Below are 26733 nucleotides of genomic sequence, written 5' to 3'. Positions count from 1 at the left end.
TCCCCCCGCCGCCGTCCCGGGGAGGCTCCTGGCGCCGGCTCCCTCACACCCTCCTTACTCGCCCCGGCGGGGGCCCGCAGAGCAAGCGGCTGCGGACACTTCGCTCGCTGCAGCCGGGCACCCTCCCCACGGCCTGCCGTCACCGGCCGGCTCGGCCCCGGGCAGCGAGACCGCACGGCGGCCGCGCTGCCTACCCGCGTCCCCCCCGGCGGCGCGGCGGTGGCCGGAGCGGGCTCATTGTGCCCTGGGGGCAGCCATCTTGGGCGTCGCAAAACACGCCGGGCCGTAAAACGAGGGCGGCAGGTCTATCTCTCTTCCCCCTCCCACTCGGTTTCCTCGCCTGACGGCTGCGGCGGAGTTCCGAGCTGTGGTCGAGGGGCTGCGGGACGGGCGGCTCCGATGCCTGCGGGTTACATCGCCCCATTTCTTCTCCTTTAGCCCTTGCAGTGGGTTAGGGGCTAAAGTGTGTGGGCCGGCGTCGCCAGCGGGGCCGTGGGAAGCGGTGCCCCGGACAGGCCGGGGCTGGGGTTGCCCCACGGAAAGGGCCGTGCCCCGCCCGCTCCCGGTGCCGCACCCGGGGACCGGCGGGCAAGAGAGTTCCAGGACGTGTAGTCCTCAGCCACGCAGCTGTGGGGTTTTCCTTTCGTAATAGCGGCCCGCGCGGTGCGGGCCTTCCTCGCCGCAGCCGTTGGGCTGTGGCGGCAGCGGGCCGGCCTTGCTGCGGGCGTCGGTGCCCGTCTGTGAGGCGGGTGAGGGCTTTGCCAGCGGCCTCCCTGTGAGCCGAAGCCGGGCTTCCTGCTGACAGCTAACCAGTGAGAAGTAGCTTTGAGTGCCCAGCAGAAGATGCCCAGGTCCTGCAGTTCCACAGCGCAGGCCGCTGTGTGTGATGTCATCATTAAGTTAGCCCAAATGCAGCGGTCACTGACCCCTCTTTGCAGCTGTAGCACCCAAATCTATTCAGAGAAGAGGTTTTTTCGTACCCCATAGAAGAAGCAAATTCATTGGCTGTCTTCAGAAATTGAAGTGACTTGCTCAATTCCACAAATACTTCAACAAGAATGTGATTTATTCTCTCTTCACAATCACTTACATCCATTCCTCCTGGAACTTCCAGGCTTTGTTGCAACAAATTTGGCAGAATTCTGATGAGAAAACCATCCCATTAACTATTTCTCATCTTTACAAATAAAAGATACAGGTCACTTTATTTTGTTTGCATTATTCCACATGATTTAAGAGTTGCACTGAAGAATGCTGTAAAAGAAGGTGCAAATGCAAATGGCAAATAAATCCATCACAAAGAAAGATGATATGTCCAGTTCTGGGCTCCCTGGTATAAAAAGGACCGGGATCTCCTGGAGAGAGTCCAGAGAAGGGCTACGAAGATGATTAAGGGCCTGGAGCATCTCCCATATGAGGAAAGGCTGAGTGATCTGAGACTGTTCAGCCAAGAGAAAAGAAGACTAAGGGGGGGATCTTATTAATGTTTATAAACATCTTAAGTATGAGATGGGGAAATAGCCAGCCCCTTTTCAGTGGTCTGTGGGGACAGGACAAGGAGCAATGGCTGCAAGTTGGAGCACAGGAAGTTCCACACCAACATGTGGAAGAACTTTTACACAGTGAGGGTGACAGAGCCGTGGGACAGGCTGCCCAGGGAGGTGGTGGAGTCTCCTTCTCTGGAGATATTCAAGACCCGTCTGGACACCTATCTGTGCAATATGAGCTGGGGAGCTGCTTTGGCAGGGGAGTTGGACCTGATGATCTCTGGAGGTCCCTTCCAACCCCTACGATTCTGTGATTCTATGAAGCGCAGGCCAGGAAAATGCAAATAACTCAAAGTTACAAGGGGGGAGCTGCTAAATAGGAATGCCCTTACCTGTTTCCAGTGATAATGACAAGGTGTTAATTGGTCTTAATCCTGAGATTATTCAAAATGGGCACCAAAACCAGTAAATGTAACTGAACTAGGGAAGGGGGTTTCGCTGTGGAGTTGACAATGGCTGGGCATGACATGCCTGGGCCATCTCATAAGGGGCCTCTCCCAAACTGGAGAGGTGAAAACTAGAATGAAGAGATGCTGCAAGAACTGGAAAGATGACAAGAGAGTTAAGGTGCTGCTGTCAAATCTTTGCTTTTTTTGTGCTGCCTGTCTCTGAGAGAATAAAGCTTTGCTTGGAAGGAGCTGCCATTGAGTCACTTTAGTTAGCTAGTGTCACAGAACAAAATGTTGCTAAATAGGGAGTTTCAGCTTATAAACACAGTCTAAAAATGACAGAATGCAGTGGCATGTTTCTGTGCAGAAGAACTAAGTTAATGAAAATTGCCGGAGGGATGCACTTAAGAGAAGCTACCAAGGCACCGCATCCTGTAATGGTGACAAGTTCCTTGATTCATTTCCTGAACTGTATCCATTCTTGCACTTAACGTGGTAAGTGTTCTGTGAAAAACTGACATGATTATGCAATTAAAGTCTGCTTAAAATAATACCTGTAAACTGAGGAGAATTAGGGTTCTATGGGCAGTAAACCTACCGTCTGTTCATGTGTGAGACTTCAGCTTTTTGCAACCACTGTCCTTTGCATTACAGTCCAAGGCACTGAACAAATTTGCCACCTTTATGTACAATTCTAAGCCCAAATGGTTTAGAAGTAGGGCAGGACCCTTGATGTCCACGATGCCACACGTTGCCACTGGAGCTTCCTCGGGATTCACAGGCAGTAGGTGAATCTAAGTAGTTCTTTAAGTGCGGCAGTCGCTGGAGAAATAAAGCATGTACTTTGTCAGTGAGTTTCACAGCTGCTTTTTTTTTCTTCTTTGACCACAGAGACTCTTTGAAGGGATTATACTGTAGTGCCCAAGGACCCGCTGTCTTTCACTCTCAGCCCAGTGACTTCACCCCTTTCCCTTCCCTGAACAACGTAGCAATTCTTACTTTGTTAGTGCATTTTTGACTCCTGATCCAAGTTCACGGTTTCTTTCTCCCAACCTCCTCACATCATCCCTTCAGTCCCACACGCCACCCTGACCAGTTACTGGCTTTTTTTATTCTCTCATCTCTCTTCATCTTTTCATCATTAAGTTCCAATCATCCTCTTGTCTGCACAGCCTTCATCCTAATCATGGACTCTTCTTTTCATAAAAGTTTGTGGGTGTGACTGTGGGGACCCACAGCAGAACTCTCTCTCAGTTCTTGTGCTCACCTCAACAAAGGCCTCTGCTGTGAGAAAAAGCCACTGCTGGAAAGTTCTGCCCATCCCCAGTAAACCTACAGCAGATGTCCATCACTGTCGAACTTTTCTTCATGAGGATGGTGAAGAGTCTGGAGGGGAAGACTTAGGAGGAGAAGCTGAAATCCCTTGGTTAGTTCAGCCTGGAGAAGAGGCTGAGGGGAGACCTCATCATAGCCTGTGGTTTCCTGACTGGGGGGAGCAAAGGGGCAGGCACTGATCTCCTCTCTTTGGTGACTCATGATAGAACCCAAGGGAACAGCATGAAGCTGTGACAGGAGAGGTTTAGGTTGGATATTAGGAAGAGGTTCTTTCCTGAGAGGTTGGTTGGGTGCTGGAACAGGCTCCCCAGGGAAATGGACACAGCACTGAGCTTGGCTGAGTTCACGAAGCCCCTGGACGATGCACTCAGTCCCATGCTCTGACTTGGCTGGCCCTGTGTGGAGCCAAGAGTTGGACTCAATGATCCTTATGGGTCCCTTCCAACTCAGGAGATCCTATGATTTTTCAGACAGTAGGATGTGGAAAGACCATTCTGTATTTCCATTTTTTCAATGGAAACAGTCTGAGACATTCCCCCACTCATCAACTCCTTGGAAAATCCTTTGCCAAATTTTGGGTTTAGAGCAATGGAGATAAGAGACTTTCTCGGTCATGCAATCCAACAATATTTTTTAGCATAAGCAAAATGTGTTTTTCACCAACCTCATTTTGCAAACTGACTGAACTGTTTTAAAAATCAGCTTCAGGCTGACACACCAATTGCAGGAAAAAAATCATTACAAATTAGTTAATATTTGACAGTTACAAGTATCAAAAGCCAGAGTCTTACAGCGGGTAATGAGGGACCAATTTACCCATAGGCATTGCTGCTTGTGCTGCCTGTAGTTTAGAGCTGCTCAGATTTTCTCTCAAAAAAACCCCCCCAAAAAACCCATCAAAAGCAAAAGTATGATGTACTTACCATATCTTAAGTTCTGGACAAAACAGCTTTTTTTTTTCTTACCTTCTTGACTCACTTCCCCTCAGGATTCAAGAGAAAAACCCACACTATTTCAAGAGCTTCAGTAACTGTACAATAGATGTGTCTATTTCTTTAGAGTCTTAAGCAGAGAAGAAAAATGAAGCTCTTTTTTCCTCTATCAATTGACTTTGTTAAGCCTCCCCAGGAGGAGAAAGAAGCCACTGCAGGGGGCCGGTATCAAAGTTGAAGAACAGAGATGAAAGGTGAAGAGACACTTCTGTTTACAGCAGCATGCTCTGGACTAATATAGCAGAGAACACATCAAAGCCCCCACTAATGCCAGCTCTGGGTATCTTTTCTAACAAATGAAATGTGGAAATATTGCCCTCAATGCCATCTGAAGTGAGACAACTGCAAAGCACTCGCATTTCATTTGGAGCATTTGAACTTTCAATCTTTAGTAGTTAACTCTGGCCTTGTCCAAGATTTATTATGTCCATAGGAGAATGAGATCAGCAATGCTGCTATATTATAGTAACCACGCCCTGCCTATATAACCTAATCTTCTAGATGCTGCTGAAGTTTTTCATACATGAAGGCTTAGGTGCACTCTAAGGCTGTTTACAGAACTGAAAGCAAACAGAAATGTGTCTGTTCCTTCCGAAGCATCCAGGTAGTTCTCCCCTGCCCCGCTACATGCAGACAATTGATTTACTTCATAAAATCCTGGGGAAGTAGACAGTGATTATCATTTCCATTTTGGAAGTCAGGAGGTTTAACAGAGAGGTTGTGTGATTTGTCCAAGGCTTTGCAAAACCCCTAAGGCAAACTGAGAAAAGAATCTACTTCTCTTGACCTCGTTGTCTGTGTCTTGTCTACAAGGCTGCCTGTCTTCCTACTATCTGACAGACTACCAAGGAGAACGGAGGCCTTATTGATCCTATAGTTAGACATTGAGAAAACAGCGTCGTTTAGGATCAGTTGATTTCAGGAGGAGTCACATCCCTTGGACAGAACCTGGCACTAAAAGGTATTAATTTTTAAGCCTAAGTATACCTACTGAGATACCAGTAGCAGAACGTGATGTGTTGCTGGTTAATAAATGGTAATGAATGCACCATTATTTTTATTTTATTTAACAAATAAATAGATGCAGCTGTGGTGTATGGGGACCCTTTGTGTGGGTAGGTGCATGTCACCCTTTTCACTCTGCACACAAAATGCAGTGACAGAGTAGCTCATCAGCGCACGGCATGGATGAGAAGCCAAAGCTCCTGGTAGCTCTCGGCAGCGCTGCACAGGCAGTGGGACCTGCCCCTCCTGTGCCGTGCGCTCACAGAACACAGCTCCCTTCTCACTGGCTCGCCAGCTAGCACTGCAAAGAAAACAAAATCAATTGAAATCCCTCCATTTCAGCAAGCTGAGTAGGAACAGGAGCAGGCGGGTGTGCGGCTGATAACACCCCTCCTTCGCAGAGTCACTGTTTTTTCACCTCCCAACCCAATTTCAATTGTGAGACAGCCTCTTAGGCCATCTCTGACAGGCAGCGCTCCACTCAGGGGAATTTGGACACAGCCTCTCAAAACAGCAATGTTTTGAAGCCGAGTAATCTACAGAAGAAGGAGGAGGAGGAAGATAAGCACAATGTTAGTTCTGGTCATATGCAATCGAAGCTGACAAAGCATCCATCATCCTGTACAATATTAGCTTTTAAATATTCAGCTTTATCAGTTCCCCCATTCCTAATCCATCATTAACCACCCCATGAAGCCTCAGCTGATTAGCCCCACCTCTGCAGCTTGGCAACCCATTAACTATTTATTATTTGTATTTAATTGAACTCCAGTAGCAGTGGAAAACTCCAACCAGACACATTTCAAAACTAGAACAAAGGAGATGGTCCCTTGCCGGAGGAGTTCATGGTCTGGGCAAGAGTGAAATGCGGCAAAGAGGAAATGACAGCCATGCTGAACAAAGGCTTGCTCACATGCCCTCTATTAAACTCCCTGCTCCACAAATCTATAGATTTTATGTGGATTTTTTTCCATCCCAGCATCTCTTAAAATCACAAAAGATGGTGAGATTTGGGAGGGTCCAGCAGAAAAAAAAAAGGGGGGGGGGGGGGATTTTGTATGTTAGGTGAAAAATAGAGTGAAAAAAACACTACCTAAATCATTCCACAGTTACTAGGTAGTGATACAATCCAGGGATTCAAGTCATAGTGTAGTAGGAAAACAGTAAACATACACAACATAGACATTTTATATGGATTTAAATAAATAAATGAAAGTACTTTTTAGTTAAAATGCCTATTTCTCAGGGCATAAATATATGTAATTTATGAAGTGTTGTTTATATTTTGCTCCTTCCTACTCACTTGCACAATCAAAGCATTGGGTACAATACTAACCGTTCGCTGTGCTAGTAGTGCTGGGTTCGAAGGGAGAAGATCCCTATCCCTTTTTCTGTCTTTCTCTCTTCTTCTCCTTGACAGGAAGCTATGTATTCTCCACCGAGGCTGGCTGCACCTTCCCTCTGAAGTAAACTTTGCACAAGTCACCAATGCCTTTGTTACCTTTGTTACCTGGGTTTCTGTACCTTTCTATTTCTGAGCCCCCTTTGAAGCGTGCCTGAAAGATCCAGCCGCTGCAGAAGCCACTGCCCACTCCCTGAGCAGTGCGGAACAGCACGAGCACTCTGCACCAAGGACTCAGCGCTGGCTCACTGTTTACTGATCAACTTTAAAGCCCAGAGCACTGGAAGAAACAGTTATCTAAGGGGCTTCTCTCTCTCTGTGCCCACTTGCTGCCTTGCTATCAGGTGGAGATTAGTGTCTTTCCAGGAACCAAGTCTCAGTATATGGAAGTCAACTTGGATGATAAAGAAAATGGTTTGAAAATTTGAGTTAGAAAAGCCAAGTTAAACAAAATTGTTTGAACCCATCCTTGTAATTCTGTGTCTGAACAAAATAATGGCTTTTAATAGCGCTGGTTAAATGGCTTGGGGGAAATTAAAACAAGATAAACAAAGATTCATCCATCCCATCCCATCCCACCCCATCCCACAGCTTACCATACCATACCATACCTTACCATAGCTTACCATTCCATACCTTACCATACCATACCACACCATACTTGTTACCTCTTTGCATTTCTTTTTTTGTTACCTTTACCCCCAACCTAGGTAAAGCCGCCTGTTCAGTGTAAGTGTTTTTCATTACAGTTCCCTCTGCTTTTGAATTTGTCCTCATGTCAAACAAAGAGTGATGACCCTCAGGGTACAAGGGGAGATGCATTTATTTTTACCTAGCACTTGACTCTCTTGCATCTGTTCTCATTTTAATCCCTGTAATTAAAATGCCTGCCTGCCACTTCACTACATGCTCTAAAATGATTAAAATTGGAACATTATAGCAATCATAGCTCCTGCTGCTGTACAGGAGGAAGAACAATTGATCTAGGCCAACAGAGTTAAGTGAGCTATGGAAGGGAAACCATAAGCTACCGATTCAAAACAGAATATGAGAGTCTTGGGCCAGATGAAAGGAGCATCTAAGGTAGGAGACCCTGTCTCTGATTAAGAGCCAGTTGCAAATGCTTAAGGGAAGAGGATGAGAAATCGGGCAAGTATGGAGAAGAATGTTCTGTGGCATGCCCGCCCAGCTTCCACCTGACTGCACTTTAGAGACATCTTGAGCCAGATGCTCTATTGAGTCTGTCATGTTTAATAAACCAAAATGGATCTGTTTTCCAGAACTTTCAGGTCTGTCTCTTCCAAGCTCTTCTTTGAAGCTGCCTAGACTTTTGCTCTCCTGAACATCCTGTGGACATGTGTTCCACAGTTTTATTGTGTGTTGTATGTGAAAAGTCCTACTTCACTATGTTTATTTTAAGCCTCCTAACTAATAGTTTGCATTCAGAGCTAATGAGGCATGCTCAAGCTGGTCTAAAATAAGTCTTGGACAACATCTCCATCCCTTTCTGTTTTACTAATTCCCCCAATCTTCCTTTTTTTCTCTCTCATTCCCTCTTTCTTTTTTCCTCATACTATCTCTGGAGGGTGTTAGAATCTACACAGGCATCCTATTTACATACCAAAATTTGTGGCAGTCCTTCAGAGACACGGTCTTCCATGATGATGTCACTCACTTATAAGTTTAGCCTTAAACTTTGGCACCTCGGTTCCCTTCTGACCTCCAGAGTGAGGATGACCTGTTTTTCAGAGGTGCTTAGCACCCACCACCTCCCCGGGGGGGCGGCTGCAGGCGTTCAGCATGCACAAGAGAACACTTTTATGCAAAGCATCTGCCTGGCTCTGGGCACTCAAGTATTAAATTGTTACCCTGGATTCAGCCTCGGAGTGTAATGACACAGGAAATCATCAGCCCCTGAGTGAAACTAAGAACCTCAGGAGTGGCGGTGGAACCCTTACTTACGGTGATTTAAGGTAAGCAGTCCTCTGGAATTAAATATTACTAGATGTGAATCTTCTCAGGGGTTTTTAGGATCAGTGGGAAATGCCACGGAAAGTCATCTTACAGACTTGGTGTAGTGTAAATGTAGAGGGGATTGTTGTATCAGGACTCCTGCTCGGACATCGGATTTCCAGCTTTAGATCTGTTTCCACCGGAAAACACATAAAAACATGAACTTATGCGTTCACATGCACAGTGCTCCAAGAGATACACTTTCCATCTGCCCTATCATTTTTCCTTCTTTCTCTTACTCTTGGAATTTGCTCAGACCTATTCTCTAGCCAAATATCTTTTTTTTTTTCCTCTTTTCCCTTTTTTTCCCCCCTCAGTGTACTCCTCTCTGCATTTCTTTTTGCTTTCTCGCCACCTTTCTATGTGTCAGCCTTGTTCCAGTTCTTCTCCCCAGTGGCATTCAGAACTCCTGCTACTTTCATACACTCTCACCACTTTAAGCCGCTTTCCCACATGCTCCCTTTCACGGAACACCTTCCTTCCACTGATTTCCGAAGCACAGATGCTTGTTCGCTTTCCATGATGGCAACAACAGCTCTAAAAGAAACATATCATTTCCCCTCCTGCAATTCATGCACAAATGCCTGGCATGTGCTGCCTGGAGAAAGCCTTTCGACTTTGAATTTCCTTGCCTTTGTGGGATCTGTGAAAAAGTCTGATAAATTACAGCTTTGGCAGTTATTTCAAATAACTTTATTTGCAGCCAACTGAGGCAAAATCTGTCAATGGTGCCATCCCTGTGTTCTTTCAAAGGTCGCTGGCGTTTCATGAGGGAGCTCAAAGTCAAACTGGTTCAAGGGGAGGCTTGTGTTTCATTTTTTTTCCCAAAAAAGGTCAGGTTACATGTTCTAATGGTGACAGGACTGTCCTACAAGACATAAGAGCTGGGTTCTAGCTGAGGCCATGAGGCTCTTCAAGTACATGTGTTTTGTCACTTTATCTCTCTCCCGATGATTTCTCATCTGCAGAATAGCTGTAACACTAACTGGTAGTTATAATGTTAGTTAACAATGGACAGGAAGACCCCAACTAATCATATGGGTGGCTGTGTTTTGAAGTTTGCCTTGGACCTGTTTTGTGGTGTTGGTAGTTCAGGTAAAGCCAATAAACCTCAGTCTACAGCTCCACACACTATGGCTTAAGAGGCACTAGGTGTGACACGCAATGTGTAAGAAGCAATTTCTCACATTGTCCTGGGGGGAGCGTGAGAAAAGGCAACAACACAGAGCCTTGGCTCTGCAAGCCAACTGAATCGCTGCCTGAGCATGCAGGAGTGATGGTGCACCCAGAGACCTCTGGTGATACTCGGAATAAACCCCAGCAAGGCAGGGGTGGGCACGTATGCTGGCAGGATTTCAATCAAGGTCTACACAGAGTTCCTGATGCTTGACTCCCAGAAGTTCCCCAAAGCTCAAGTCTTGTGGGAAGCCTTGGCCAGGCCAGCTGGGTGGGATGGAAGTTGTATGTGACCATCTCCTATCAGCACCCTCTGGTGATCTGAATGGGAGTAGTGAAGACATGTCAATTCTGCTTTAACTAGTAGTGTTGTGAAAGGGAATTGATAGCCACATGTGGCTTGGATGGAGATGAATACATACATTGATCCTGGTTTAAGGCAAAAAATCCTACCTGTGTAGAAAAGGGTTCTCAGGACTGTCTTTGAGCAAAATCTATTTTTGGTTATGGCAGTAAGAGACACAGATTATTATCATTAATGTTACATGCATGATTTAATTAGGAAAAGCAACACAGTTCAGGAAAACAAAATCTTTCCAGATAGTTATACTAATTGCCTAAAAGATCATAATTCAAATCCGATTGAATAAATTGCAGGAGAGGTAGGCTGACAAGAATCTCATGAAGTTCAGCAAAGAAATGTGAAGTCCTGCACCCAGAGAGGAATAATATTTATAGTAATACAGGTGGAGCACCAGCTAAAGAGCAGCTTTGCAGAGAAGGCCTGGGAACTCTGGCATTCAGCAGGATGAACATGAGCCAGCAGCCTGCCCTTGCAGTGGAGAAGGTTGAGGAAGAGCACTGCCAGCAGGTAGAAGGAGGTGATCCTTCATCTCTCCTCAGCACCGGTGAGACACATCTGGGTCTGAGTTCTGGGTCCAGGCCTGGGATCCCCAATGTGAGACAATTTCAACCTGATGGGGTGGCAGTAGAGGTGATGGAGCCAGGCTCTTTTCAGTGAAAGGACAAGGGCACATGGGCACAAACTGAAATACAACGAATCCAATTTAAACATAAGAAAAAGCTTTTTTTACTGTGAAAGTGGTCAAACCCTGGAACAGGTAACTCAGAGACACTGGGGACTCTCCATCCTTGGAGATATTCAAAACATGATTGCACACAGAGCCAACCTGCTCTGCTTTGAGCAGGGAGGCTGGACTACATGATCTCCAGAGGTCCTTTCCAGTGTCAGCTATTCTTTGATTTGCTGAATAAAGAATATTTTCTTATGCTGAAAATACATGCCTGATCCTAGTCCTGAACAGCTTTCTCTTATGCATTCCCAAGATGTGTTTGGGGGTAAAGGGAGGGTGTTTGACAGACTTTTCACCACTTCGGTGTGAATACATTGCCATTATATATTAGGATGAGTAAATTCATGTAAATATAACTGAGAAGATCAAGAGATTGAGTCACATGTCATGTAGGAGTCTGGTGAGGTGCTGGCAGGAAGGCAAGCATTGCAGTAGAAGAGTAATTGTCAAATAATGATATGTCAAAGCCCAACTTTACCCAAGTCTAAATCATTTAGTGTATGTCAGTGTAGATACCTTGACATGTTTCTTTGGGCCCAGGAAAGAAATGAATAACCCACTGTACCTTGTATATGCAATGCAGGGGGTAATTTGGACAAAATGATGTAATGTTTCTGAAAGCATGACAAGAAAATTAAGGATGAAGAAACTCCAGAATGACTTTCATGAATGAAAAGAACCTGTAATTGTTTTCCATCCCTTGACAGATGTTACTTCCACTGACATACTATATCATGCAACAAAGCTCACAGGGGAAATGCAGGATTATGAGCAAATGTATAAACCACTACCTTTATTGTAAAAAATTCTTTTATTCTGCACAGAAAGACAAAGAGGGGAGGGATGCCTTTTAGGAAGAACCTGATGTAGATTACTGTATTAGTATTTTCAGGAATGTATCGGCACAATTGATCTATTAAAAAAAATTAAGTTAAAAAGAAGGGGGAACTTTCTACTGTAGCCCAATCTCACACAACCTCACCCCCTCTCCCGTCACTGTAGCATCTGGGAGACCCATTTATTAAAGTGAAAATAAGACAACTCTTTCCTGCCTTCTACTGTGTGAAGAAGTAAGGGAAGGGATGGAAATGTTTATTGTTAAGCAATGGTAAGCAAAGGAATGAGTGCGCCTTGGCTTCTTGGTTCACCTTGGGGAAAACTTTACAGCTGCAGAGAGTGCAAGTCTCTACCCCTCACCAGTTTTGCTTCTGACTTTGACAGTTTCCTACTTTCAAGGTGTGTGAGAAACAGGGGCTGGATGCACAGAGATTAGGAGGGTCTCTCAGGTACCTCAGGCCTTGTCCAAAGTAGCCTTTGGAGATCAGCTTTTCGGGTGTCAGCCACAAGGAGGTAAGAAGCCCTCAAGAAAGTAGGGCTTCATATATGCTCTTAACAACCTGTATGACAGAGCAAGTCACCACTTTCTCTGTTTTCAAACCCACTGTTTTGAACCAAATGAAACTTTAAAACATTCACAAGTTTCACTCTGAGGTACGGTCCTTAACTGTAATGAACTCTAGGGGCTGCAAATGTGTAATTTGTCACAGCCGAGTTCAAGCCTGGCACGATGCATCCCAGTTCCTTGCTCATCCACAGGTCTTTCATTTTCTTCTACCTGGTCTTCAAAGTTGTATTCAATATGAAAGTGTCACAGCAGAGTCACTGAATAACCACAGTGGGTAGACAGGGTGTGTAGCAGTAGACAGATGATAAAGATTTTACCCTGAAGTCAATACTGGTGTCCGGGGCATATTTTAGCAATATGGTTTTTAATGCATCGCTGATACCTTTTTAAAGGTTTAATATTGATTGATTTTTAATGGCGTGGGTGTTCTCTGATGCTGGAGAAGGAAAAGACTTCGCCTTGCTTACTTTTGGTGTAGGGAACATAAGAAATGAAGCAAGAAACAAAAAGGCATTTTAACAGAAGTCTCAGAAGTATTTAACAAGGAACCGGAGAAAGAAGTTCACGTTTCTTTCTGCTTATCAAATTACGTGAAGTTTCAGGCAAGAAGAGCAATTGTTAATTAGTGATTGAATAAGTTAAATAAAGTTTCTCTCTGTTGGCCAGAACTTTAAAAAGCATTAGTACTATTAAGGCTCTATCTTGCCATTAATCTGTACAGATTTGACACTGATGCCCTAAAGCAGCATAAAAATGGAAATATTCATCAATATTAAAATACCTGCAAACATTTCTAGACCTTTGTATTTGGAAAACTGCCACTAGTCCCATTTCAGCTGCCATACCATGTCTACTTTGGAGGAGCTACCTCTTGACATTATATGGAACAGCCTCTAATTGTCTAAGGCAACTCTGGATTGAGATTAGTGTCCACAGCAGAGAGGAATCTACAGACACTACTGCATGTGAGTAATGCTGCGGGCGTTCATCCAAGCTCAGGAACGAGTGGAATGCACCTCTTCTCAAAGGTATGGGAGAAATAACATCGCTGAAGTGGAAGTGGGGATTGGATGGAACTGGAGCAAGGGAGAAGTTCGTGTGTGTGTTTTCCATGTGTATGAAAACAGCTGGCTGAACTTAAAGAAAAAAAAAAGGCTGGAAGTCAGAATATTTTAATTACTCAGTGCATTTATTTGCTTCTGATGGCATAAATAACCTATCAACTGTATGTGCCACACAAAAAGTCAAAGGAACTTTTCCACTTCAAGTCAAATGGAAAAAAAAATGAAAATAATACAGTACCAGTACTTTTCTATGAACACATATAATGAATCTCTCTGTTTAATTAAACACTTCAGCAAACCAAATACCTGAATTTAAATCGCTGTTTGTGATGGCTTCCCCTCGGATGCAGGTGAAAGGAGAAGGGGTTAGTGTGTTTTCTGCAGCGACTGGCATTACTAAGCAACCTGACAAGGAGCTGACAGCACCTTGGCAAGCAGGGAACAATAAGGTAAACTATCAGCAGTAATAAGAGAAACCAGTTAAAAGCTGTGTCTTTATTTTGGCCTGTGACGTCTGCGTCTCTTGTTCGGAGGGGGATTGGTGAGGTGCGGGGAAACTATCCCACACGGGCCCACCTCTTTACCTCCAGCTTCCTCCCCCTATGCGTGGGTGTACGCGTGTGGCTACAGATTAAACGCACGCACGCTCGTCGGTAACACTCATTTTTTTGGTATCCGAGGTTCCATGATGCGTTTCCCACCGTGTCGAAAAGGAACGAAAACAGGAGGGGGAGCTCTCGCCGCAGCCGCCGCGGCGGCAGCCCGGGCTGAAGCGGGCAGGGATGTTCCCCCGGCCCGGGGGCGGCGGGGCTTCAGCCCCTTCCTCCCACCGGGCAGCACAACGGGTACGACAATTACCCGGGCTGTCCCAGTTTTGCCTCTGGTAAACCGCCAGGCCGTCCGGCGTGACCCCCCAGCACTGCCATTCGCTTGACTGCCGTTGCCTTTTAGAACCTTTGGTGTTGAAGCTGTCGCGCCGCTTACATATTTACCGGCTGGAGAGTCGGGCCTGCTTGTTTATCTCGGCCTCTCCGGTAGGCAGCAAGGGGAAGAAGCAGCTCAACGGTAATATTAAAGAGAGGTACGTGTTAATAAAGGGCAAATCGAAGGGCTGGGTTGTAGCCAAGTGCTGCTTTCGTGCTGTCTACAAAGCGACTCTGGTAAGGGGACAGGCGCCCTTTTAAAACACGTAAGTACTAATAAATAGGAATATGAATAATAGAATACAAATCAAACCCGGAGTGATTTATTTTAGGCAACTCTTTTGCACCTATCCTTCTACGAACGTGGTTTGGTTTCCAGAGGTCCAAATCACTGTGGCTTGCACAAACCCTCCTGGATGCCTTATCTGAGTGATATGTCCTAGGGAGCTGCTTTGGCAGGGGGGTTGGACCCGATGATCTCTCGAGGTCCCCTCCAACCCCTACAATTCTATGATTCTATGATTCTATGAAATCCAAGTGCAGATTCAGAGCTGGAAAGGCAAAGCCGTGATGGAACAAAAATATGGGGCTTGGCGAAATGCCTTCTACATAAAACAGAGCTCGGGCAATGGAAGGGCAAGCTCAGGTTCTTGCTGTGACTCAGATACAGCAGGGACCCGAACCTCAGCCTTGCAGGTGACGTAGTGACCACCCAAAGGCACAAGACATGGCTTTTTTTCTTCCCAACTTTGAAGGTAACCAATGAGAGAAGCAAAAAACCCCAACCCCCTGAACAGAGGAGACAGTGCCACACTTCCTCTGTTGCACTGCGTTTAGAGTGTGCACTCATCATGGGAAGCCCGATGCAAAGTTCCTACTCTCTTTTGAGATGAGTTACAATGAGGAGTGGAAATGTATTCTGAAAACCTGGGCGTAAGGGGGATGGATGTGGGGTTTTGTTTGGTTTTGGGTGGGGTTTTTTTTTTAAAGAAAATGGGGTTCTTGCTTTCCAATGCACGCTGCATACTAGACTGGTTTAAAACCACCTTGAAGATGTCACGAGGAATTTTATGTCATTAAACTCAGAAGCAAAATCTTCACTGGGTTCCACAGGATGAAGAGTTCATCTTTGGCTGATAGTCACTTACTGATGCCACATAACCAGGTATCTCTCTCTGGAAGAACAAATGTGAGTGGCCAGTCACGATCCCATCAACCACTTTTATTCACCTGTTTAAGATAGTTGCAGAATCCACATTGAGCGCTGTTGAACAAGGTTTCTTTACCAAAAATACAGGTTTTCACACCAGAAATATGTGCTGTCACAGTTCAGTAAATGTATTTAATGTTAGGGTCTCTGTAATGTAAATACCAGATTTATTTTCTCATAACTTTTTGGAGACGTTCAGATCAATGCCATTGTATGACTGACAAATGTATGGCTTCCATAGCGTCTTATATTCTGCCTCCCCTTAGGAGTTCAGGAGTTACCAGTAGAACCTGACAGCATTCCTTTTTGTTAGTCATTCCCTCCCCAGTAACAAGTAGAATAATTAGACGGTTTCCAAAACTTATTTCGGTATCTATGATGTGTGTCAGATAACATCTGAGTGCTCTAAATGCATGAACTTCTGTGTTGACAGTTGATGGTCCTCCATATGCTATCACTAGAGGAACGACTTCCCAAGAATATGTAGCATAATAATATGCAATATGTAAAGGTAATAACAGCTCTAGAAAAATAGGAATCGTGACAGTTGCAGAAATGATCTGCTGTCAGATGAGGAGATATTATTATTAGGACACAGAGAGGAAGAACTTTTGTATCCATCCAAAGCCTACATCAGATACTGAGAAAAATGGGATATTCTCTATGACCATGGCTTTCATCTGGTGGCTGATGAGGTACTGGGTTGTTTTTTAGGAGCTTTCCCGAAGAATCTGAGGAAAGTGAGCCTACTGTCAGGAGCTCACATCTCCATTCAAAAGTATTCCAGGCATGCAACTGGAAAAAAACCCAACCAAAACCACGACTGAAAGCCACTATTCTTCACGATCAAGAAGTGAGGATCCGTGTTCAGAACTGGTAGAGAGGTGTGGGAAGTGCTTTGATTTATAACCAAATCTTCAGCCATTGGTCAGGAAAACAGGAACAACAGATTTGATCCTGAAGATGCTCGTTTTGCTTTTCTTGTAACTGGCCAAAGACAATTCGCATCATTCGAGCTTGCAAACATGTTCTCCAAAGTGCCTCCCAGTATTAAAGGAAGTTCTGTTGATGGTGGGAGGTTTTTTGTCAGATTATCAGCTCAGCCTGTTTAATTTATGCAGCGAAACAGTGTGTTATTGCAATATATACAGCAAGTGATCAGAAGAAGTCTTCAGATGTTTCGCTGAAGAAAAAAACCCCACGTTTGAGGCAACACTGGAGGAGAAGTTCTGAGGTTTTCGTTAAAACTCTGCTATCAGCTCCACAAAGAAGCTAGTGATACATCCCTAATACAAGAAATAATTTTGCCTTTTTCATGAGAGTGACTTCATGTATCAGCAAGGTGGTGGCGGTTCACAGCAGAATAGTTGTCTGAGAAAGTTGGCTTTCTCTTCCCAGCTAAAGGTTTCGAAGAGCTCCGAGGCTACGTGAGATTGCGTTTGTAAGCAACTTCCCCTTTTGCTGCCTGTCTTACGCCTACTGTGTGAGCGAATACATCGAGATTCTGGGAATATCTCCTGTACTTGGTGAGGGCTCAACCGTACCGATAGGTTTGTAATAGAATACGGTGAACAAAACAGAGAGATGAGGTTGCTGCTAGTTAGTGGTGGCGGGGCGCAGGAGGAGGGAAACCTCCCGGTCAAGCCCCAGACTTTGGAGGTTACCTGTGGAGCCAGAAATTAGTTTCCCCAAGTTTGAGAACTTGATGTATTTTAAGATACTACAGGTGGGGAAAAAGTAAATCTTGCATTCCTGGGATGAGCAGAAGAGACTGAACCCACGGCACGATGCGGCTGACTCTGGCAGCTCCTGGCTGCTGTGGCAGAGTCTTCTCGAGGGTCTCCGTGAGGTCCCGCTGCTCTGTGAAAAAACAATGATCAGATCTGTGCTGTTTCCCAACGCCTGCCAGACTCTTCCAGGCAGCGAAGGGGAGTGGCAGCACCTTTGCTTCGCAACGGCCGTGACCTTACTGCTGGGGACGGGCTCCAGGATTTTACTGGGTTGGGATCTGGTTGCTATCTCGCCTTTTAGCGCTCACTGCTCCAAGAGCTAAGACTACGCAAAATCCCAGTTTCTTCCTATTTTCAGTGTCACAGGGGAAAATGTGCTCAGCGTCCCTAATCACTCTGCCATCTGAGGCAGGCAAGCGAGGCTCGTTTTAGTCACGGAACGAGCAAAGGAGTTCTGCTCAACTTTTCATACTGAAAAATGTCAGTGATTTTAGGCTTCAGGAACAGAGAATGTAAATTAGACATTGTTGCACGCAAAACGAACTCCTCTTTGACAGGCTAAACAGAAGAGTTTTGTGGGGAGCCTACTCATCATACCCACACGGAACGCGGTTGATCTTTCAGCTGCGGGGTTTTTAGGTTTGGTGGGTTTGGGGTTGGTTTTTTTTTTCCTCTTTTATTTAATGTATGATTTCGAGGTGTGCTGCAGTCATAGCGAGAAACCCCGCACACCAGCTACGATTTTGACTAATGGAACAATGGACACCCCCGTACGGGTACCGTATTGTGCCGGGTAATTAGGGACTGCCAGCGAGCGGGAAAGCACAGCCCAGGAATAATCAATGTATCCCCCGCAGTGTGTACTGTAATCCAGCACCTCCTCGCCGAAGCGCGTCCCACCAAACCATTCATCCTCACCTCCCGGGAGCAGATAAAGGGAATAAACGGGAGTAAGGAAACCTCGGCGCGGCGGAGAGCCCCGGCTGCTTGCGACGGGGACGGGACGGGCGCCGGGAGGAGGAGGAAGGGGGAAGGGGGGGAGCGTGGGGGGCCGGGCACGCAGGGAAGGGGGAACAGCGGCGGCACCCCGGCGCTGGGGGCAGACCGGGCCGACCCCCCCCCCCCCCCGCGTGTGCGTGGGGGGGGGACACGGCCCCCCTCCTATTCCTGCTGTGGGCGGGGGCACGCCGCCCCCTCCCCTCCGCTTCTCTCCGCTCCGCCCGGTGCTCGGCGCGGCGCCCACACCCCACACACGCCCCCCCCCCCTCCTCCTTCCCCCCCCGCCTTTCCCCTTACCCCCCCCTCGGCTCCCATGGCGAGCAGCGGCGGCCGATTCGGTGCCGGCAAGCCCCGCCCGCCGGCGGGCCGAGGCCGGCCTCCCCCTTCCCTCCGCCGCCCCCTCCGCGGCAGCCCGCCAGCAGCGCCACAGCAGGCGCGGGGCCGGCTCGCTCCGCGCTGCCTCTCGCCCGCCCGCCCCGCCGCCCCGCCGCGCCGCGCCGCTCCCATGCAGGCCGGCGGCGAGGCAGAAGATGGCTGACTCGCCGGGGCACCCGCGCCCCTGCCCGCCCGCGCCCCCCGCCCGCCCTCCGCCGCCGCCGCGCTCCCCCCGGGCCCTCCGCGGCGCCGCCTGCCACCACTGAGAGCCGCCACCGCCGCCGCCCCCCCATCCCCCCCCCCCCCCACCACCACCCCGCGCCCCTCCCGGCCCCCCCAGAGCACCAGCAGCCATTTCATCTCCACCACCAAGTAGGCGCAAAAAATGGCAGAAATGGAGAAAGAAGGGAGACCTCCCGAAAATAAAAGGAGCAGGAAGCCGGCTCACCCGGTGAAGCGGGAGATCAACGAGGAGATGAAGGTAGGTGCCTGTGATGGGGAAGGAAGCGGGGGTCCCCCCCCCGCCCCCCCGCCTCCGTGCATGGAAATGGAATAAGAAAGGATCTCTTGTCATTTTTTTTTTTTTTTGTAGGATGCACTGAATGTGTCTCAACTCCGCCTCCTGGGCTGAAAACAGAGACGAATTCACAGGCTGCAAATCCTGTTCATTGACCAGCTTTGATTTATTTATTTTTAAAATAAAAACAACAACAAGAAAAAAAAAAACCAAACCAAACCCAAACCTCTCCCTCGTTGGGCTTTAAGCTCCTTGGGTGCCAGTGATGAGCCTTTTTTTTGTGTGTGGTTTTGGGTTTTTTGTTTGTTTTGGTTTTGTGGCTTTTTTTTCTTTATTTTTTTTTTTTTCCTGTAGCCATCCCCTCAGGTAGCTGGCAACCCCTAAAGTTGGGAAAGAAAGGGACCTCTTTTAAACACTGTATTTCTCTCCTATTCCAGCAGCCAGCTGCAACTGTGTAATTAAATTGTCAAAGTGAAATGTTACGGTCTGAGCCGCGCATCGCTCTCGCACTTGAGACCCCTTTTCTCTCCTTCCTCCCTCCCTCTCGCCTCCTCCTCTGCTTTACGTGCTCCCGGTTCGTCACGGCGGCAGAGGTGTTGCCGAGGGGTGGCTGTCCGAGGGCTGCTTCGGGTTGGAAGGGGATTTATTGTGCCCGGGGGCTTGTCCTGCCCGATAGGAAGCGCTGCCAATCCAGCTGTGCTCCGGAGGTAGCGCTTGAGGCGGCCGCTCCAGATGTTAGTTAGGCTGGCACACAAAAAAACCCAAACCGAACCCCGTTATTTCAGGACTTCTTTAACCGTCAGGTCGCTGCTCCCAGGCTTGATCGGTCCTACTAATTTTGCGCCTGTTTTCCTCGTCTGGCTGGTTTGTGTCTCTTGATTCCCCGAAGTTGGGAACAATGTATTGCGAGACTTCAGCTGAACTTCTTGTTGCTGTTGTTGTTGTTGTTGTTGTTCGGTGCGCCGATAAAGTGACCGAAACGGCACTGTCTGAGGATCGGATAAAGCTGCTGACATTTAATGTGACCGTGTCATTCATGACAAAGGCTGTTTGCAAGTGGGGGGCTGCCTGAAAAATGTCACCCGTTTGTGTAGCGTGTTTATTACATAGGCAAGTATATAAGTGTGCGTGACGGCTAGTGAAAATACCTCTGCTCTCTGGAGCATTGATCTCCCCATGTAAAACTGAGCGGGAATGCACAATCCCCTCCTCTCTTCCCCTCTTTTTGCACACCCCTGATTTCGGTTAGGCGCCCTTTCCTGCCTGAGACAGGCGTTCTCGCTCCCGCTGCCTGCGTAACGAGCGTGTACACGGCTCTTGCGTGCACATCAACTGGGAATGTGGACAAGAGTAGTGTTGGGAGGGGGATGAACAAAATAAGGTGTCGGTGCATCTCTTTGGAAACAAACCGGGCCGGTTTTGGGTCCCGAGGAGCGGTATTACTCTTGGCGAGGTATATGACACATCCTGTTTTCGGAGAGGGCTCCGTGCAGGCAGCAGCGAGGAAGAGTCCTTGCTCATTGTAGTCCCACATAGTTTCGAGGGCGGCGGAGGTCTGTAGCGTAGGGCACCGGCCCCTGCGAGCATCGCCTCATGCGATCTGTACGGATTGCAGCTTTTAAGTTTCATAGGTTCTAGAATTACAAATTAGCTAATTTTAATCAAAACACGTGAAATGTTATCCTGGCTGGATATAAAGGCTGACTGTGCTGGATCCTCTGGGTTTGTTTTGTTTACTTTGGCTGCAGGCGCACTCAGCGGTTTGGGAGATAGTTGTTCTTCTGCAGTATAACAGATGTTTGTCTGAAAGGGTGAGGAAGAAACAAAAACAACATTGTGTGAAGGAGAAAAAAATACTCAATTTTAAACTAATGCTTTGGTATTAAGCGGCGTCGTTAACCTCCACGTAGAGAGTGTCTCTCTTTTTTTAATCATGCCTAGCTGGTCAAGGGTAGAAACCTCCAGATTTCAGCTGATTTAAAAATTAGAGGTGGGTAGAAGCAGCATTTTGAACCGGTGTGATTTCTGGTCGGGATGCGAGGTAGCTGATAGCAGAACCTTTCGCTGAGCACGGGGCGACCTTTTAATGTAAACTATGCTAGATGTGCTGCACTGGATGACCGTGTTTTTAGGAGGACAGTTGGCTGCTATCATCCAAGATAGGGGAAGGGTGGGGGGGTGGGGGGGAAGAAAAAAAGAGGCTTGAATTTTTGACTGGTGGAGTAAGTTAAAATCCCGTGGCAATCATTTACTCCTTTTCTTGACTGACGAATTATGATACCTACTTGCTCTTCATAAAGCTGGGTTATACAATAATGTAACAAATTGGTTACACTGTGCAAAATGTTTGCAGGGAAATGACAGAGGGAGCACAATGTGCCCTTGTGTGGGTTCGTATCTGTACCGTTCAAACAGGCTGACTGTTTCCCTTCATCTGAACTGCTTTCATCTGGACCAGTGTAAAATAAGCTCTGGTAAGTAATCACGGCTAGAGCAGAAAGAAAGGAATGTATACAGCAATAGACAGCCTAAGCTGTAAAAACTGTAACCCGAGTATCAGCAGCGGATCAGATATCAAGGCTTTAAGGTAGGGGAAATGAAAGAGATGAAGGGGAGGAAAAGACGAGAGAGGGAATGGAAAAGTCAGCTTGGAAAGTGAAGGAGAAGTAGGAGGGCCCCCTCAGGGAAATTTGGCTCAGGGATTAGGGAATTTTATCATGGTGTACGGTGACCTACTCGGGTTTCAGCCCACGTTGGATTGAATTGCCTCCCTTTGCTAGCAGAAAGAAAAAGGGCTGGTGTATATGTGATTATTTTTTTTTTAATTTAAATTTTTAAATTATTTTTTTTTCTCCCCCCTTCAGGTAATAAAAAGGCCATTGGCACAAGTGTCTATTTTAAGTACAGCAAATGCAGGGCACTAAGAATGAGCCATAAAATTACCTCATCACAGCGCCTTCCTTCGAGACATGCTGTTTGACACAGTCAGGTATTTTACTCAGGAGGGATCGTGGCACCTAACTGCTTGGCTTTGGTGTCCTCCAGCAGGAATGGCACAGCTCAGTTTTAACACGACTGTGCCTGGATGGATATGCAGGTTGCTTGCTCTTTCCTTATGCCAGATATTAAGTTACGTTTTTGTTATCGCTAACCTCATGTACATGATGGCTATAACAAATTTTAATTTGATACAATGTTGTGTGCAAAAAGTACATGACTCTGCACAGTTTTCTGATAGTATGTTTCAATGAAAAACAGCTTCAGGAGGAACTGTTTTGTTTCCCTGTGACCTTCACAGCCTCTTTCTTTTCTTTCTTTCTAGCCATTTTTTATTTTTTTGTCCCTCCAGATGATACTTTCCATTTTGTGTTCCCAGAGGTAGCATTGTTGACCTCGTGCTTTGGGAGAAGAGTAGGTAGTTATGCCAAAATTCGGTGGCGTGCCATTTCTTGCTCGCTGCTGAGTATCAGAACACCTAATGGACCCAAAGCTATTGTGTAGTCAGGGAACCCAGTACTATTTTAAGGCCAAAATACTCTTTATCGTTTCATTGATGAAAGCACTTGTCCACGTTCAAGCGAGGGCTAGCTCCATCCATCCATCCATCCATCCATCCATCCATCCATCCATCCATCCATCCATCCATCCATCCATCCCTCCCTCCTCAGCTTATTTCCATTTGCCATCCCGCTGCCAGGCAGCTCAGGAGGAGCAGCTAGGTGCTCTGCAGTGAAGTTACATCCCATGCTGGATTGCACTGAAAGTTCTCCTGAACAAATAAGACAATGTGCCCATGCATCTCTGATGGGTGAAAGGCGGGGGATTGATCTGCACTGTGATTTCACAGGGCTGCTCCATGTACCCAAGGAGTTTACCGTCTATAAATATTCTCAATAACTGATTTGTATCTAAAATTGGGCGTCGCTCCTGATGCCTGGAGCTTAAGACAGCCCCATCTGTTAAATAGTAAACTCATCAGAAGATCTTTCAGTTTAGTGTTTTAATATTCCCCGTTTGGCATTTAAAAGCACTACTGTCAGAAGGAGGGAAGCGGTGAAGCAGGCATAGCAGCACTGTGCCTGGAGCGAGCCAGATCGCTCGGAGCGCTCAAGAGATTCCAAGGAAACTCCTCCCTTCTCTCCTGAAAAGCAAAAATACCCTGTCTTTGGGAAAGTGGAAAAGCAGACAGACTTTATCAATTGTACTAATTCAGGAGACTGAGGTAGATGGGGGTTTTGGGGAGTGTTTTTTTTCTTTGTGGAGTCTGCATGGAAGGAGTTTTGTGGGATGGCTGCGGAAGGGAGTTGTGCTGTCTGTGTGGGGAGCCTCACCTGCCTGTGCACTGTAGGAATGGCGCTTCCCCAAACAGAACCAAATGTGTACGTGTGAGGGCAAGGGAAATGAAAGCATCAAGAAATTCTGCTTTCTGACAGCCTCAAAGCCTGACCATAAAATTCAATATGGCGACAACATAAGTAAGCAGAGAAAGTGAGGGCCAGTAGTGAAAAAAAAAAATAATCCAAGTTCGTTTTGAGGCTGTAGAAGCGTCTTTTATTTCCTTGGTGCAGTGAAAGTGAAAAGTGAATTTGTGGGGCTCTGCACCGAGTGGGCTATGCAGGCAAGGAAATGGAACGGAGCCACTGTGCTTCCTCCCAGATGTGAAATAAACATTCAGCAGTAAAACCTAGAAGAAAATGAGTCTGACAGACTCATTCTCCCCTGCGTTTCCTGCCTCCGTGTTTGCCAGGCCTCGTTTGGTGAAGCCAGGCCTTGCCCCCTGTGAATAAGGTTCACAGAGAAGGAAAGGCAAGAGGTCTGAGATGGAAAGAGAAGCGTGGCTTAGCTTCAGAATGTATTAATTAGCAAAGATTTGGGAAAATGATGCATCGGAACGTAAAAAAAAAACCTCGAGCTGTAGGTGTAGTGTTACGATGAAATGAATCCTAACGCGGGAATAAATGTGATTATGTTTTTACTGCCTAGCACAGAGTCTCACAAAGGAGACAAACCACAGTCTGGCGAGTCAACACACTCTTCTTCATCTTTCCCATGAATAGAAGCAAATGCAAGTCAAAATACCAACGAGCATAATAGTTAGTTAGTTATCCTGGCTCGTCCAGGAGGGAGGGTATTTCTCTATAGTATAAGAATAGAGGAAGCATACAGTTAAAACATGCAAATTACACATTGCCCTGCAGGGATGATAAGTGATTTGGGACTTAGCAGGGGGCAAAAAAAGAATTGCTGCCTGTTAGGGAGGGAGGGTGGGCTCTGGCGGTGTTGTGTGACTGGGGCCACTGATGTGTTTTGGGGCCAGTTCCTTTGGCAGGGGTGAGGTAGCAGTGCTGCAGCCGCAGTGAATTCCCTGGCAGTTAGGCCGCTGTGATGATGCGCAGCTGCACACCTGCGCTTTCAGCTAGAGGAGTGCAGGAGATTTGGCTCTGGTGGGATGTTAACCGACTGCCTGGACATGCTGGCAGCTGGAGAGGTTGTCGGTGTTCCCACCGTGGCCTTAGGAGCCCAGCTGCTTGGTGTATGCACAAGAAGCTGGGCATGGCATGGTGGTGTGCGCACAGAAGGACACGGGGCAGGATGTCAGTGCTTGTCTTCACAGCTCTGACGCTGGTCCATGCTGCGAGCAGCATTGGGGATGGTCTCTTCATTTCCCTGCAGGAGATGAAGCACTGCCTCCCCAGCAAGGCAAAGTCAGCTTTGGTTATGTAATTTAACAGTGAAATCCACAGCCCCCTGCATGACTCCCTTTGGGTTTGGTGGGATTTACTCTGGGCTCAGGGGTCCCAGTTTAGCAGTGTGGTTGCAGACTTGGGATTTTACTGATTATGGGCAAGGTTTGCCCTGGTGCACTGGTCTTTTACATCACCCTGTCCCTCTGGCAGGGCTGTGGAGTTGGCGTGGCAGCCTCCATCCTGCAGACCCTCCATGTCCTTTTGGGGAATGAGTCTGAAAGTGGGCATGGACTAGCTTGGTGCCTCTGCTTCCCTGTTCCTGAAAAATCTTGGAATTGCAGTTCCTTGCACATCCTCCAGCTGGTCACATCTCCTTCTCCCTGGGCTTTGGCAGGTCTGTCACCTCCCAGTTCAGCAGGTTTCCTCCCTAGTCTGCTTCATCACTACTTCTGCTCTTCTGCTTCAACATCAGGTCATACGCTCTTCATAATCACCATAATCATCACCCTTCTTTCCAGTAAGCCTTTGAAGCTTGTGCATCTTCCACTGGGCTTCTGCTCTACCATGTTATGTATTACTTGGCCTGCTTCCGTTCCTTGATTTTGTCAAGAAGAGGGTTCCCCTGCATCACAGAGAAAAAATTTTCTTGTTAACCACATCTTGAATCTGGGTCTACCACTGAAATAGAAAGAAGGAAGGATACTTGGATACAAAGAAATAATAGTGGTCAGCTTCAGGGCGGTAGCTTTAGCTACCTGTGCAACCATCATCTAGCCTGACAGGGTGCTAGACATCACTGCAAACAGGTATTTTTTAGGAGTCTAAAGGAAAGTGATGTCCTAGTTCTGTGGATGGCCATCTATGCAAGAGACTTTGGGCAGAAGAAAACATTTCTCAGCTTTGACTGTCAGCTCGCTAAGGATGGGATCATCCTCTTGGTTTGTTATGTACAGTGTTTGGTAATGAAGCCCTGGCTGTTAGCCACTGAGAGAATAGTTTTAAGAGTAATTGCCATTATTGTGATAGGTTAAGATAAATTATGAAGGAGAATCATTTAATTATATTTTATCCAAACATCCTTGTTGAGAAATCATGATGTTAAAAAGATGCTTGCTTTTCTTACTGCCCATATGTGTCCTCATTTGCCTCTCATTGAAGTTAATAGAAAAGACCCCAGTGATTTTAGGGGTTTTTTTTTAAAGAATCAAGTCTCTATGATACATGATTTCAACACCTAATGTATTTTTTGTCGTTATGACTGTTCGTTTTTGTGCATCACTCATCATGGATGGTAAAACGAGGCTTGGAAGGTACTTAAACTTTGTGCCATTACAAATCCAACTGTGGCTCTGACTAGATTCCGAGGATCCATGCATATGTATGAATTTTCAGGGAAAAATCCAAACATATATTTAGCCTTGCTTACGTATTCCTTGACAAGTAATTAGAAATTGCTCATTGCCTGAGTTGATCAACAGTGCAAATAAAACACAAAGCATCCACAGGAGGCAAATTTAAGAGCTACTCAATTAATTTGGTTGCATAGGGTTTAAGTCAGGAAGACTTTGTCAATTGGTCTCTACCTTGCTAGATTAGTCCCTGGGGCTGCGTCTCCATAGCTGAAATTTAGCAAAGCGAGGGGAGCTGGCAGGGCTTGTCTTGGGGCCACCACGGACCCCATCAGGTCATTCTGGGGGAGCTGCAGCGGTGAGCTTGCACTCCCTGTCTCCTGGTTGTTTTGTTGCTGGATTCCCACGGGGTGGAGACAGGGTCAGCGCACCAGGAGACTTTCAGCGCCAACGGAGAAGTTTTCTAAAAAGAAAAGAAAAGCCCACAAAAATGTTCCTGTCTTTGGTAGTGTTTGAAGCAC

The 26733-nt window shown here is 46.7% G+C and overlaps 1 protein-coding gene across 1 annotated transcript in view; it reads left to right on the top strand.

Annotated features, from left to right (window-relative positions):
• Window positions 1-18714: 18714 nt before the first annotated feature.
• The window catches only part of SOBP (sine oculis binding protein homolog), a 116536-nt gene continuing 108517 nt past the window's right edge, over window positions 18715-26733 (top strand). The window contains exon 1 of the mRNA XM_084261548.1: window positions 18715-19140. Coding sequence (XP_084117674.1) covers window positions 19045-19140 — 96 coding nt within the window. The 5' untranslated portion in view covers window positions 18715-19044. The remainder of the gene's footprint in view (window positions 19141-26733) is intronic.

The sequence above is a fragment of the Gallinula chloropus genome (assembly GCF_964237585.1).
Source record: "Gallinula chloropus genome assembly, chromosome: 3".
NCBI lineage: Eukaryota > Metazoa > Chordata > Aves > Gruiformes > Rallidae > Gallinula > Gallinula chloropus.
Note: the sequence above shows the minus strand (reverse complement) of the source record. Positions and strands in the feature narration are given on the sequence as shown.